At 37.4% G+C, this 15,999-nt stretch overlaps 1 protein-coding gene across 3 annotated transcripts in view; it reads right to left on the bottom strand.

The window, feature by feature from the left end:
- CEP70 (centrosomal protein 70) overlaps positions 1-14,809 on the bottom strand; it is an 85,265-nt gene extending 70,456 nt beyond the window's left edge. For all 3 annotated transcript variants that reach the window (XM_012749125.3, XM_076005186.1, XM_012749126.3), the window contains exons 1-3: positions 14,663-14,809; positions 12,918-13,020; positions 1,450-1,577 (exon numbers count right to left, since the gene is read on the bottom strand). In XM_012749125.3, coding sequence (XP_012604579.1) covers positions 1,450-1,518 — 69 coding nt within the window. In that variant the 5' untranslated portion in view covers positions 1,519-1,577; positions 12,918-13,020; positions 14,663-14,809. The remainder of the gene's footprint in view (positions 1-1,449; positions 1,578-12,917; positions 13,021-14,662) is intronic.
- Between the last annotated feature and the right edge of the window lie 1,190 nt (positions 14,810-15,999).

The raw sequence follows: 15,999 nt of genomic DNA, 5'->3' as shown, positions 1-15,999 counted from the left end.
TAAAAAATATAATTTGTGTAATAAGTTTATTAGTAGTATAGTATATAATAGTTTAAAGATCAATAATTTAAACAATAGACAAAGTACAAATGAAAGTATTACTCTCCATGTCCAAATGTCACTCAAACATTAAAGAATTTATCAACACAAAAAACAACCTTGATGATTCTTTTTTTTTTTTGGAGACAGAGTCTTGCTCTGCTACCTGGCAGAGGCATCATCATAGCTCACTGCAACCTCAAATTCCTGGGCTCAAGTGATCCCCCTGCCTCAGCTTCCCAAGAAGCTGGGACTACCGGTGTGTACCACCACACCCAGCTAACTTTTCTATTTTTGGTAGAGACAGGGTCTCACTCTTGCTCACCTGATGATTCTCTGATAGCACTATGACTCACAGCCAAATAAATCTTTGACTCTGACTTTTTCCTCCTTTTATTTTTTTCTGTACTTCTCCTCCCTCTCATAACTTTCCCCTCATTTACCTTGGGGTGGGGAACCTGTGGCCTTGAAGCCACACGTGGCCCTCCAGACCCCTAAGTGTGGCCCTTCAACTGGATCCAAACTTTACAGAGAAATCCCTTTATTAAAAAGGTTTGCTCTGTAAAATTTAGATTCAGTCAAAATTACATAGAAGAATTCACTAAAGTGGATATCTACTGCGATTCATAAAAATAAAGTGGTCTGGGCCGGGCGCGGTGGCTCACACTTGTAATCCTAGCACTCTGGGAGGCCGAGGCGGGCGGATTGCTCGAGGTCAGGAGTTCAAAACCAGCCTGAGCGAGACCCCGTCTCTACTATAAAAATAGAAAGAAATTAATTGGCCAACTAATATATATATATATATATATATGAAATTAGCCGGGCATGGTGGCTCGTGCCTGTAGTCCCAGCAACTCGGGAGGCTGAGGCAGTAGGATTGCTTGAGCCCAGGAGTTTGAGGTTGCTGTGAGCTAGGCTGACGCCACGGCACTCACTCTAGCCTGGGCAAGAAAGCAAGACTCTGTCTCAAAAAAATAAATAAATAAAAAAAAAAAATAAAGTGGTCTGTATATAATAGGGTCACATATTCTGAATGATCAAATTATACATATTATTCTCTGATACCTCTTATATTTTAAGAGAAAGAATAAAGTAACTATTTACAGATTCTGAAAATAGTTGGGAAGGGCATTTTCCAAATTATGTGCTGCATACCACTAGTCTAATGAAATGTTCATCAATCTAGCTTATTAAATAAGTAGGAAATGTTGTATACTAAATTCTCCTTTTGGAGACTGATAACATTGTGAAGTCTCAGAGTGATGAAACCATTTAATACTCTTTAACCCAGCCACTGCCCAAAATTATCTCACCAAAGAATCCTTCCAAAATTAGATTTTTCCACTTGTAGATGTAGCATTCTTTGGCTCATACTTTGAGAAACATCAGCTTAAAATATTTCAAGTTTACCTGTTTTTCAGTTATGAGTCTGTTTGATGACTGACCGGACGTCTGGGCTTTAGGGGCTGCTGGAAACATAGTTTCTTTTGTAGAATCAAAAGTAGTAGAGATTGGCAATAAAAAAAAATTTGAGTCACCTAAATAAAAAAAGTACAATAGGAGTTAAAGGAAATTACATTTAAAAGAACCCACTACTCTTGCAGGGCACTTTAGGCCATTCCTGTGTCACAACTTTATGACATACTAGACAGCTGATTATAAGAATCATTTGAATAAACCCTATAATATTCTCCTCTGCAAATAAAATATTCTGGGGTTTTGTACACACACACCCCCACACACACTGAGAGAAAGAATTATTTTTCTTAACTATATGAGTTATGTAACACTAATAAACTGTTACCTTTTGAAAACTGCTTCCCAAAAATCTAAAACAACTGCCTGCCTGACAGTTACAGGCAAATCCAATAATTCACTGGACTCCAAGGATGAATGGAGTGCTACTTTCTTGGGTGGTCTTTATGTCTAGGTAGATAAGAAGCTAGCAACAAAGAACGCTGTTTGGCACCAAAAAAAAGTTTATATTTGATCTACTCTATCATCATTTGCTCTTTTTGTCTAAGATACTGCCATTATATAAGAAAAAAATTTCCTTGGTTTCTTTGATGTATAAATATAATTCTTCCTTTCTAGAAGCAAAATCACACACATTCATTAGGGTTGTGGAATTTTAGAGATTGAGGAGACCTTGGAAACGGTGTAATCCAAAATCTCTAGCTGTTCACAGCTGGCAGGAAAGGGAGTAGGGAGAGTTATACCTATCCATCAGGTACTATAACCATCTAAGGAGCACAGAGGAAAAATGACCTTCCCAGGATTGAGGAGAAATAGGACTCCTGGATGCCAATTCAGTGTTCCATCTAAAGTACCCTTCTGCCCTCATGTATCTGCTTCAGATAGTGAAATCCATCGGAATAATTTACTTGTCACCAATAATTCATTTCTAGCTAAATCTAATAATGTTACAAATTCTCAAATTCTGCCATTTCTACTGTCTGACCTCCCCTTCAAACACTGGTCTCTTTCAACAACTCTATCACCTGCTGCATTAAACTCACCAGTCTTTATTTTATATAAAGTTCCTTTTTGAAAATATCAGCCAACTTCAGCTGCTACCAACTTTTAGCTGGTTTTTTTTTTTAACTTTATATTAGAGAAATTTTCAAAAATACACAAAAGTAGAGAAACAGTTTAATGAACCATGTATTCATCAACCCAGCTTCAATGGTTACCAATATTCTTTCATTCTTATTTTTCCCTTGCCCACATATATTTTAGCATACATCTCTAACACATACAGACTTTTTAAAAATGACCTCAATATCATTATCATAACCAACAAAATGAACAGTAATGCCTTAATATCACTTAATTTCTAGTCCATGTTCAATTTTCTTCCACATGTCTTAAAAAATGTCCTCTTATGATTTTTTTTCAAATCAAGGTCCCTATATAGTACTTGGTTGATAGCATGTTAAGTCTCTTCTAATCTATAACTGTCCCACTCCTTTTTTTTTCTTTTACATGCTATTTATTGAAGAAACAGGCCTTCTGTCTTGTAGAATTACCCATATTTTGGATTTGGTTTATTATATCCTTATTATTTAACATATTTTTCAATCCCCTATATTTCTTATAAACTGGTTATACCTAAAGGCTTAAAAAGTGAGGTTCAGTATTCTCTGGCAAGAATACTTCAAAGGTGATGCTGTGTTCTGCCTACTAAATCACTATCGAGAATCAGTCAGAGATTTAAAGTGGCAAGAATATACCGTGATAGTCAAACATAAGGGTGGCAGATATCAATGTAGAATCCTTCAATAAATGTGGAGCCATAGAGCTCTCACAATCTCCCTAACTGCTACACTGTATGATATGGACAAACTCACTGACATCTTTGAGCCTTATTTCTTCATTTGTAAATGAGAGAAAATAGTAATACTTATACCTAATAGGTTGAATTCAGGCAGATAAAATGTAGAAAGTATTTAGAACAAGTGCCTGGTACATAGGAACTTGTAGATAAATGGCAGTTATTACATATAAGTACTATGAACAAAAAGGATCTTACCTAGTCCTTTATTTTATATCTTAGACATTTTCTCCAAATTATTTAGCTATTTGATACAAGTTTTTTTGACATAAATATGTCTCAGATAAGACTAAATTAAACAAGATTAAAACAATCTACTTTTTTTGGTAGAACTGTGGTTATTAGAGGCTGGGAAGGATAGGGGAAAGGAGGATAGGAGAGGTTGGTTAACAGACACAAAATTATAGCTAGATAGGAGGAATAGTTCTAATGCTCTATAGCACTATAGGTGAATATAGTTAACAATATTTTACGGTTCATTTTTTAAAAACTAGAAGAGAGTATTTTGAAGAAATAATGTTTGAGATAATGGATCCACTATAATAATTACCCTGATTTGATCATTACATTTTATACATGGATCGAGATATCACTTTGTATCCTATAAATATGTACAATTATTATGTGTCAACTAAAAATAAAAGGAAAAAACTTTTTGGTAATGGTAGACCAGTCCAAACTCAGCCTCTAAAGACAATAAAGAAAGCTTAATAAAGTACATTTTTTAAAAAATCCTTCTGACAAGCATTAGGAAATGAACAAGATAAGGAGGAATTACCAAGCCAAAAGAGAAAAACATGAGAAGATGAGAACCCACTTTCTCTGAAGGCATTTGCCAGTGCCAAAGAAAGAGCTCTGAAAATGAGCACTAAAGATCAAAGCCACTCTATCTGCAACCTGGAAGGGTTACACCCTCAGGACAAGGGTGAACCAAGGAGTCAACTACCTCTCCCATGGATCTGAAATCAAGCTTCCCCTCTTCTGTATTGTTTTAGTACCTAAAGAAAGTCCCAGATTAATGGTGCCTCCAAGCACCTGGCAAAAACAAATGAAATCCTCTCTGAAGAAAAGTATCATATTATACCCTCAAAAATGTTTCAATTACAACATCCAGCAAACTGTCAAAGATAACTAAGGCATACAGGAAATAAGATACAAGGAGAACATAAAGAACAGTAAAAGAAAAACCCTACAAAGAAAGACTTCTGATATTATAATTATTAGACACAGACTATAAAACATAATAACCTAGCACAGTCATAGCATTGTAAAAAAAAAAATAAAAAAAAGTAAAAAAAAAAAAAAAAAAACATAATAACCTATGCTTATAATGTTCAAAGACATAAAAACCCAAGCTTGAGATTTTGGGCAGAGAACCATAACTGAAAAAGTGACAAAATAGATTTGAAAAAAAATAAAAAATCTAGGAACAACAACAACAAAAAATCACAATAACTAAAATTGAAATCTCAAAGCACAGGCTTAACAGATCAGAAAAGCAGAAGAGAAAAATTTATGAACTAGAAAGCAAGTTAAAAGAGACTATCTAGCCAGGTGCAGTGGCTCACGCCTATAATCCTAGGACTCAGGAAGGCCAAGGTGGGCAGATAGTTTGAGCTCAGTAGTTCGAGACCAGCCTCAGCAAGAGCAAGACCCCGTCTCTACAAAAATAAAAAAAATAATAAAAAACAGGAAGAAACTACCTGGATAACTAAAAATATATAGAAAAAATTACTGGGCATGGTGGCACATGACTATAGTCCAGCTAACTGGGAGGCTGAGGCAGGAGAATCACTTGAGCCCAGGAATTTGAGGTTGCTGTGAGCTACGCTGACACCACGGCACTCTAGCAGGGGCAACAGAGTGAGACTCTGCCTCAAAAAAAAAAAAAAAAAAAAAAAAAAAGACTATCTACCTTTTTAGTTCTTTATGCTGCATTCAGGAAAATATAGAAGAAATACTCCTCCAAACAGAGAATACATTGATGAAATATAACACATCCATAATTGGTACCCAGGAACAGAGAAAAGAATGAAGCAGAAGCAATATTTGAAGACTTAATGGCTGAGAAAATTTAAGAATCATTACAAGATATAAATCTACACATTCTAGAAGGCAAACATACTTGAAACATGATAAATTAAAAAAAATGTATCTAGATGCATTGTATTAAAATACAGAAAAAGACACGGAGAAAATCTTAAAAATAATCAGAGGAAAAAAGATCATCTTCAAAGGAGTTACAGTTAGAACATCAGCTAACTTCTTAGCACTAATGATGGAAAACTTACAGTGGACTAATATCTTCAATATGCTAAAAGAAAATAATTGCCTATCTAAAATTCTAAATCCAGTGACAACATCCATTAATAATAAAGGCAAAAGTAAGATATTTTAAAACATACAACACAAATCTCAGAGTTCTTCACCAAATCTGTTCTATAAAAAATTCTAAAGAAGATGCTTCATGTAGAAGGAACAATTATCTGATAGAAAGGAGATATAAAAAAAAATAAAGAGCAAAGAAATGGGTAAGTGTACATGCAGACAAACTACATAAAATGATGATGAGATTTGGCTGGGTACAGTGGTTCATGCCTACAATCCCAGCGCTTTGGGAGGCTAAAGCGGGTGGACTGCTAGAGCCTAGGAGTTTGAGACTAGCATGGGTAACATGGGGAGATCCAGTCTCTACAAAAAATAAATAAGTAAATTGGCCAGGCATGGTGGTACATGCCTGTAGTCCTAGCTACTTTGCAAGGCTGAAATAGGAGGATCATTTGAGCCCAGGAGTCCCAAGTTACAGTGAGATAACACTGCACCACTGCCCTCTAGCCTGTGTGACAAAAAGAGACCCATCTCTAAAAATATATATGTGGATATATTTAAAATAATAATGATGAGATCTTCTGACTTTAAAACATATAATTAAAATGCATAATAAGAAAAATATAGGGGGGAGGGAAGGCATGAGCAATATATGTAACTTTAACATTTATACCCCTATAATATGCTGAAATAAAAAGAAAGAAAAATATATTAGCTGGAAGTAGGATAAATAGTGTAATAATGTTCTAAGTTTATCTACAATCCAGGAGGAGGGTGGCAGAGGTACCTGCTAACATCAGGCTTTTGTATTAATAAGTTAGGGATGCTTGAGAACTTCTAGAATAACCACTAAAAAATATTAATACAGCAGAGTTATATAATTTTCTAACTAGTAAAAGGGAAAAACCATAATGATGTATAAAAATGAACATAAAAGCAGAGAAAAATAAACGGAGCAAAGTTGAGACAAAGAGAAAGCACATAGTACTAGGTAATATGGTAGATTTAAATCTGTATCGGTAATTATATTCAATGTAATGGTTCCAGTTAAAAGAGAAAGACTGAAAGATTGTCGAGCTGGATTTTTTTTTTTTTTTTTTTGAGACAGAATCTTGCTCTGTTGCCCGGGCTAGAGCGTTGTGATGTCAGCCTAGCTAACAGCAACCTCAAACTCCTTGGCTTAAGCAATCCTGCCTCAGCCTCTCGAGTAGCTGGGACTACAGGCAGACGCCACCATGCCCGGCTAATTTTTTCTATATATATTTTTAGTTGTCCAGATAATTACTTCCTATTTTTAGTAGAGATGGGGTCTTGCTCTTGCTCAAGCTGGTCTCGAACTCCTGATCTCGAGGCCTCCCTGATGCTAGGATTATAGGCGTGAGCCACCAAGCCCGGCCTCGGTGGGTTTTTTTTTTTTTAACCAAGCTATATGCTGTTTAAAAAAGACACCTAAATTATTAAAAAGCCATATAAAATATAAACATATAAAACAGTTAAAAGAATAAAGAAAGGATTTATTTAAAGCATCCTGGGAAGATGGCATGGTCATGGCAGTTTTTTAATCTCTGAATCTCACATAAAAACAGAACTAACTAGATAACAAACCCCAAACCCAAAAACAATAGAGTTGGCCTTCCATAGCCACAGGGGATTGGTTTCAGGATTCCTGCAAATACCAAAATCTGTGGATGCTCAAGTCCCTTATATAAAATGGTATATAGTACAGTCAACCCTCCTCATCTGTGGGTTTCAATTTGCAGTTAATTGAATCTGTGGGTGTGAAACTGGCAGAGACAAGGACAATATTTACATCAAAAGTTAGTGACTAGTTATACCCACAAACACTGCTATAAAAGGTAAGGATAAACCACCAACAGCCACAAGAACTGCATACCAACATCTGTGTAGGAAGAAAAAAATGCTGGAGGTATATCTCACAGTTCTGAGGATAAGAGAACTCCCAGGTTCATTGGTATTCACTAATAATCATTACTGCACTAATATGAAACAGCAGGTGAAATTGTAAGGAGTTTGCCCTCTCTTGCCACAAAAAGGATTGAGGATGCTGGAACTCTGTGAACACTCACATGCTACAGTTCCATGACAAGGCCCATGATGAGAAGAAATTTCTGGGAATGGAATCAAAATTGAGCAAGACAGGGACAAGAGAGAAGGGAGGACCTAAGCAAGAAAGATAATAGAAGCAAGAACTCTCAGAAACAAACTGCAGTATTTTCAAACACTACACAAAATAACAGGAGAGGGAAGTCTGAGACGTTAGAAAAGCTTTCTTGACTTTCTTGACCTTTAAACCATTATAAAAATTCAGAAAAAAAAACTAATTTCACATAAAAATGAGCAAAGAAAAGCACTAATCCCATCAAAAGTTAATATTTAAAAAAAAAGAATATCCCTACAGACAAGAAAAACATACCAGAAAGATATACCTATAAAACAGATCAAAACTATAAACCACTATTTTATTTTACTTTTTTTAAACAAGGAGGGAAGGAAGAAGGAAGGAAAGGAAGTTCTTTTTTTTCAGCATCTCACTCTGTTGCCCGGGCTACAGTGCCATGGCATCATCCTACCTCACAACAACCTCAAACTCCTGGACTCAAGCGATCCTCCTGCCTCAGCCTCCTAAGTAGCTGGGACTACAGGCGCTCTCCACCATGCCCAGCTAATTTTTTCTTTCTGTTTTTAGTTGCCCAGCTAATTTTTTCTATTTTTAGCAGAGACAGGGTCTCATTCTTGCTCAGGCTAGTCTCTAACTCCTGATCTCAAGTAATTCTCCTGCCTCAGCCTCCCAGAGTGCTAGGATTACAGGTATGAGCCAATGGACCTGTCCTAAACCACTATTTTAAAACAAGCTAAAATACATGGAAAAGTCTATAAGACATGTAAGACACCATAAGTAATAATAAGTAGTAATAAGTAAATAAGTAGTAATAAGAAAAACTTGGAAATGAACTGATATAACCCAGAAATTAGTAATTTTTTAAAAATTATTATTTTAGAAATGAAGATTAAAGAAGGAAAATGAACACTACAGATAATGCTTAAGAGAAATAGAGGTTAAAAGCAAAATAACTTTAAAAATTAAAAAGAAATGAAGAAAGGGCAAGAAAGAAAATGATAAATATCAAAGATAGGCAGAGAAGCTCAAATATACAGATAATAGTAGTAACTGAAAAAGAAAACTAAAGCAATAGAACCATTAATAAAACTATTCAAGAAAACTCTCCTGATTTTAAAATTCATATCACACTGCAAAGAACTTAGAATACCCAAAACAACATTGAAAAAAAAAATTTAGAGAACTAACGTTATACGATTTCAAGATTTACAAAGCTACGGAAATCAAGACAATATGGCATTGGTGTCGAGATAGACAAATCGATTAATGAAACCGAATAGAGTCCAGAAATAGATCCATATTTATATGGACAAATGATTTTCACCTTCCTAAGAAATCAAATAATTAGCTTCAGGTAAACAAAATGCCTACAGGCACCTCAGTTGCCTTCAAAGCTGTGAAGGCAATTCAGGAGCAAACAGATAGTCTTTGCAATAAATGATGCTAGAACAACTGGATATCAATATGCCGACAACAACAAAAGAAAGACTTTCAGCCATACTTCACACCATATACAAAAAAACTAAGTTAAAATGAGCAATATACATAAATCTAAAACCTAAAATGTCTAGGAAAACACAGGAGAAAACTTTTATGATCTTCAGTTAGGCAAAGATTTCTTAGATATGACACCAAAAGTATGATCCACAAAAGAATAAAGTGGGCTTCATAAAAATAACTTCTGCTTTTTGAGTAATACTGTTAAGAAAATGAAAAAAACCATAGCTAGGAGAAAATTATTGGGGATCATAAAGGGCACATATTCAGAATATATAAAAAACTTGCAAAACATAAGAAAGCAAACAACACAACTTAAAAATGGGCAAAAAAATTGAATAGACATTTCACCAAAGAAGACATACAGATGGCAAATAAGCACATAAAAAGATGCTAAATATCACTAGTCAGGAGAGAAATGCAAATTAAAACCTACAATGTGACACCACTATGTACCTATTTGATGGGCAAGACTGGCTATACCAAGTGCTTTCAAGGATATGAAGGAACTGGAACTCTCAAACACTACTAATGGAAATTTAAAATAGTACAATCACTTGACAAAACTGGCTGTTGCTTGAAAGGTTAAACAAACACCTACATAAGACCCAGTCATTCCACTCTTAGGAATTTACCTAAGAAATAAAAACATTATGTCCACACAGACTTGTACACAGATGTTCAAAGCTTTATTTATAATAGCCAGAAACTGAAAAAAATTCAAATGTCAGTAGGTGAAGGGATATACAAACTATGGTATACACATAGAATGTAATACCTCTCAGCAAAAAGGTATAAACTATTGATACATCCAACATGGATGAATCTCAATGGTTATAGAAAGCACATCAGTGGTTGTTGGGGGAATGGGAGGCTGGAGAGGGAACAAGGAAATTTTGAGGGATGTTGGATATATTGACAATCTTGTGGTGATGGTTTCACAGATGTATATGTCAAAACTTATCAAATTTTACACTTTAGGTATATGCAGATATATCAAATATTAGGTTATTAAGTATGGAACATCCGATTTTCTTAAGTACTAAGTTTGACAGTTGATATCTGACATTTCACTTTGACACTTGTTTTTTTGTTTGTTTTTATTGTGAAGGTACATCCTCATTCTTTCACACACACATTTTGGCTTGTGATTATGTTTCAATTTTTTTAGGGCAATTTTTGCGAAAACATGGATAAGTCAAAAATGCGTTTTGATTTTGAATATGAGTTCTCTCGCAGAACCAATGTAGCGCAGACTGTTCGAAATATCAACGAAGTGTTTGGGAAAGATGTGGCTAATGAACACATGGTATGTACGTAGCTGGTTGGTTCTGATTATAATCTTGAAAATGAGCCATGTGGGTGGCCTGAGACCAAGGTAGACAATGATGAGCTGAAAGCTATTATAGTGGAAGTGAATCCATCTCAACCTACACATGAATTAGCAGTAAGGTTTGACATTACCATTCCAACAATATTGGACCATTTGAAACAAATGGGCAAGGTAAAGCATGCAGATGGATACTGCATGAATTAAATGAGCACAAGAAGAGAAATCATCTCAAAACTTGCCTTTGTTGTCATGACATAAAGACGAACATTTCTACACTGAATTGTTAAATGTGATGAAAAATGGATTCTTTCTGACAATTGCAAGCGTGATGACTGGATAAAGATGAAGTGCTGAAACACAGTCTGAAACCAAATATTCACCAAAAAAATCTAATGCTGTTTGGTGGTCCAGTGCTGGTACTATCCACTATGGTGTTATGAACCCTGGTCAAGCGATGACAGATGTCTACTGCAACCAGTTGGATGAAATGATGAGGATACCTGCAATTAAGCAGCTGATATTGGTCAACAGAGACAGGCCAGTCCCCTTGCAAGACCACATGTTACAAAAAACAATGCTGCTCACTCTACAGAAGCTGGACTTGGAAACTCTCTGTCATCCACTGTATTCACCAGACCTTGCACCAAATGACTACCACTTCTTCCAGGCTTTGGACCACTTCTTGCAAGGAAAAATATTCAGTTCTTAAGAAGGTATAGAAAAATGCCTTTCATGATTTCCTTGCCACTGGCTCTCTAGGCTTCTTTGCTGCTGGCATAGGTGAGCTAATGTTAAGAAGGCAAAACTGTGTCAATAGTTTAGGCACATACTTTCATTAATTGTAGTGTTTCTTATTTGAGATATAAAAAACTAAACTTTTAATTCAAAATTGAATATTTTATATTTAATGACCTAATATATCTCAAAAATGCTGTTTAAAAACTAAAGTTTTCCTGAAATTAAAAAAAAAAAAAGACATGAAATTACATACGGAAAGAACATATCAAGTGCCTGAGAATACTGGCCCAGAACAATCAACATCAAGACACATTCTAATAAAATCATTGGACTTTAATGAAAAAGAAAATATTCTTTGGTCATCTAGGAAAAAAAAACCCCACATGATTTGTAAGTGGAAGAAGAATTAGATTATCATCTGACTTTGATACCAATGCTTTATGCCAGAAGAAAAAGGAGTAATGTATTAATATTTAAGAAACTCCAGGAGAAGAAGTGTGAGTCAAAGAGTGTCTATCAGCAAAACTGACTTTCAAGAATAAAAAGCACAAACTTTTATCAACATGCAAGAACTAAGAACATATTCCTTCCTTAGGAATCAAATAAAGAATTAGCTTCAGGTAACCAAAATGCCTAGAGGGACCTTAACAAAAACACTGCTGGTCAAAATTAAATATACCTGTAGAACTAAGAATGAATGAAAGCTATGAGGGAGAAAAAAGAACATGAAACGGCTATATGTTCTGACAATGTAGTTAGCATACAATCCTTTAAAAAGGTTAGGAGACCGGACTCAGTGGCTCATGCCTACAATTCTAACACTTTGGAAGGCTGAGGAGGGAAGATGACTTAAGGCCAGGAGTTTGAGACTAGCCTGAAGAACATAGCAAGACTCTATCTATACAAAAATAAATAAATAAATAAATGAATTAGCCAGACATGGTGGTGTACACCTGTAGTCCCTGCTGCTCAGGAGGTTGAGGCAGGAGGATTGCTTGAGCCCAGGAGTTTGAGGTTGCAGTGAGCTATTATAATGCCACCACATTCCAGACCAGGTAACAGAGGGAGACACTGCCTAAAAAAAAAAAAAATCCAAAAATACGAAACCTTTTGAACATTGACATAATGCCACAAATACAAAATTCCACATCTGATCTCATGACAGGTCACAGTCAAAACTTTGTTTTATGCACAAAATTATTAAAAACATTGTATAAAATTATCTTCAGGCTATGTGTATATGAAACAGATAAATTGTGTGTTTAGACTTGGGTCCCATCCCAAGATAATTATAATTATGCATATGCATAAGCAGTGATTAGAGCTATCTGTGTTATTTTAAGTAGTTACTTAACCTCTCTGAGCTTTAGTTTCCTTACTGAGTTCAAAATACCTATAGGATTATCAGGAAGTCAAAAGGGAATATATATGATGCACCTAGTATAGTATTCAATAAATCATCTTCATGGCCTTCCAACATCTAGAGTCATCTGATGCATTAGACATACCTCAGGCATAGCATATTACTCGTGCACTTTACACGTGGTCATTCAAGTTGATTTCAATGAAATGATCACTCAATGAGTCTCCTGTCCCACATTCGATCTTCATCTAGGTTTCAAAAAGATAAACAAATCAAAATCTTGAAATGTTCTACCTGAGTAAGAATAGTCTTGTGTTAGTCCCTGAGCAGGCACCTGTGGTACTGGTTATCGCTGAAAGAAAGCAGAAGCAACTAAAGTAATTGCTAATGGCCTCCATGGCTCACCATCAAATATATCCTCCCTTCTCTTCTTTCCCCTTATCTTTCCTCTCCCGTTTTGTTGAAACGTTTAGCTGGGTATCCAAATCTAACAACATCTCTCATCAATTCTAGCTTCAAAGATAGGATATTCTCATTTGCTAGGGCACTAAGATGAAGCAGTTTCAAATTACCACTGATCACAAAAGCAATCGCAGGAAGAAAAAACTACTACTCATTTGCACCTGTGATCAAGCCCTCCTTTTCAGAGGTCCTTTCTGTGAAATGTGCCAACAGTCTACAACAGCATTTTCCTGGACTACAGGCTGTGACAGGACACAGGAACTTTGAAAATCACAGGAAAGACCAAATGCTTCCTAGGGCTAACACAGAAGCTATATAGCTTTAATTAGTATCACAACGCAGGCACTTAACAGTAAAACTGTGGGAGTAGGGGTTGGTGGGTAGGAGTTGGTTTGTACACGGCATAGAAAGCCAAGCAGAGAAAAGCAAAATCACAATTGTATCTTCTGGCACTCTGCAGATTTCCCAAGAGTCTTTTTTTTTTTTTTTTGAGACAGAGTCTCACTTTGTTGCCCAGGCTAGAGTGAGTGCCGTGGCGTCAGCCTGGCTCACAGCAACCTCAAACTCCTGGGCTCAGCGATCCTACTTGCCTCAGCCTCCCAAGTAGCTGGGACTACAGGCACGCACCACCATGCCCAGCTAATTTTTTTGTATATATATTTTTTAGTTGGTCAATTAATTTATTTCTATTTTTGGTAGAGACGGGGTCTCGCTCAGGCTGGTTTCGAACTCCTGACCTTGAGCAATCCGCCCGCCTCAGCCTCCCAAAGTGCTAGGATTACAGGCGTGAGCCACCGCGCCCGGCCATCCCAAAAGTCTTTTAATCAAATTGCCCTTTATAGGTCTGAAGCCCCCATAATATGCACCCCGTAATTAAACTTCAAGTATTTTTAATTACTATTGGGGGACAAGCTGGAAATAAACTATGCCCAGTAACTATTCTTTCTCAAGTGAGTCACACCAAAAGCTAAGCTTTCTCAAAAAGCATATATTTCAAAGTACTGTAATAAATGAACATGTACTGCTTTCCAAGTCTCTATTCGTTATTAAAGCAAAAGCTCTATTCTAAAAATATGCAACTTGTTATTTAATGTTCCTAAGAAAGAACTGAATCTACCACAAATAAGAAAAGCTTTATACTTACTGCCTCCTTTAGCCCTCACAAGAACTACCAGCTTTATTAAACAAAGAAACTGAGGCCCTGAGCAGTTAAATGAGAAGCCAACTAGCACAAAGGCTGGGGAGCCCAACCAGGTCTGTCCGACCCCCAGACGCTTACACAGGATTTTTAATTAGCGCGAACCTGCCCCTGTGAACGCTGACAAAAATCAGTCTGACCCTTCCCAGCGCCCAGGTGAGGCCAAGTCCGGGAGGTGCCCCAGGAAGGGGCTCTAGCCAATGACCCAGCGAGCCCCGAGCGCCACTCACCTTCCTCAGACGCCGCCGCCCACTAGCAGCCTGCCCAGCCTGGCACAGCTCTGCTCCGGCCCCGCCTCCGCGACCGTTACAGCAGCTGCGGGAGGTTGGCCAATCGAGCCCGAGCGCGTCGAGGGCCGACCCCTGCTCTGCCTCCAAATGTCCCGAGCGATTCTCTCCGGCTGCACGGGGAGGCTGGGAGCGCCGCCCCCCCCCGCGCCCTCTGGTTGGCTCCCCTTCTGGGGGCGGGGCTTCGCACGAACGCCGGCGTGAGTGCGCTTGCTGGTCATAGGCGCGCTCTGCCCTCCTAGATGCTGTGTCGCTTGCTGGGAGTCTCATTTACCTTGAAAACATCAGAAATACATATTTGTGGCCGTACGTGAAAATAACCATCGACTGCCCTCAATACAGCCCCCTCCTCCAGCATGACTGAGATCTTGCTGGGGGACCAGTCAGCATGTTCTGGAAGTTCCAGACCTGGCTGAGGGCTACGGAGGCTGGCATTTTAGAAGACCCCAAAAATGTGTGTTGATGACATTTCACCCTTCCATTCAGCATTTTCACAACTACTGTCAGGCCCAACATCGGACTCCAGAAATGCAAAAGATGGCTGACTGAAGATGCTCAAAGTCTAGTTAGATAGGTATACGCTCTGAACTTGATTCAGTGTGATAGGTGTGATCAGAGGAGGATGCACACGGCGCAGAAGGAAAAGCAGGATTACTCAGGCTTGTCATTCAAGGCCTGTGGGGCGCAACCCTGCACATTTGAGTCACTTGGGGAGCTCTGAAAGCTTTTGATGGGTACAAGTTTGTAAAGCTCCCCAGGTGATTCCAATGTGTAGCCAAGATGGAAGGCCGCAAAGCACTCTAGGTTCCCTGTCTAGATAACTTAAGAATGATTCTAAACTATAAATAATTTCAGCAATACAGGGAGGAAATGTATTTAGAGAATATTCTTTGTGCAAATTCAATAAGGTAATGACTCCAAAGCACTTCAGTATACTGCCTAGTTAACAAATGCTCAGTAAACCTTCTATTTTAAAATTTCTGTTCTAATTAAACCTGTGCCCCTTGGGTAGAGTTCATATCTGCCTCTCCCCCAATACCACAGGCATAACACCCAAAGCATTAACAAATATAATGGAACTTACCAAAGGCTTCCTGAGGAATCTGAGGAGCGTGTTGCATCATTAGAGAGGCAGAGAGAGAAAGGCTTTAGGAGATGTGCTAAGGTGCTGGGACTTTAACTAGGAGGGGATGGGAAACCATTAGCAGATTTTCAAAAGGAGTATAAAATGCAAATACTTTTGCTTTGGCATCTTCAAGCTTAATTTTCTTGCACCCTGA

The sequence above is a fragment of the Microcebus murinus genome, chromosome 1 (assembly GCF_040939455.1).
Source record: "Microcebus murinus isolate Inina chromosome 1, M.murinus_Inina_mat1.0, whole genome shotgun sequence".
NCBI lineage: Eukaryota > Metazoa > Chordata > Mammalia > Primates > Cheirogaleidae > Microcebus > Microcebus murinus.
Note: the sequence above shows the minus strand (reverse complement) of the source record. Positions and strands in the feature narration are given on the sequence as shown.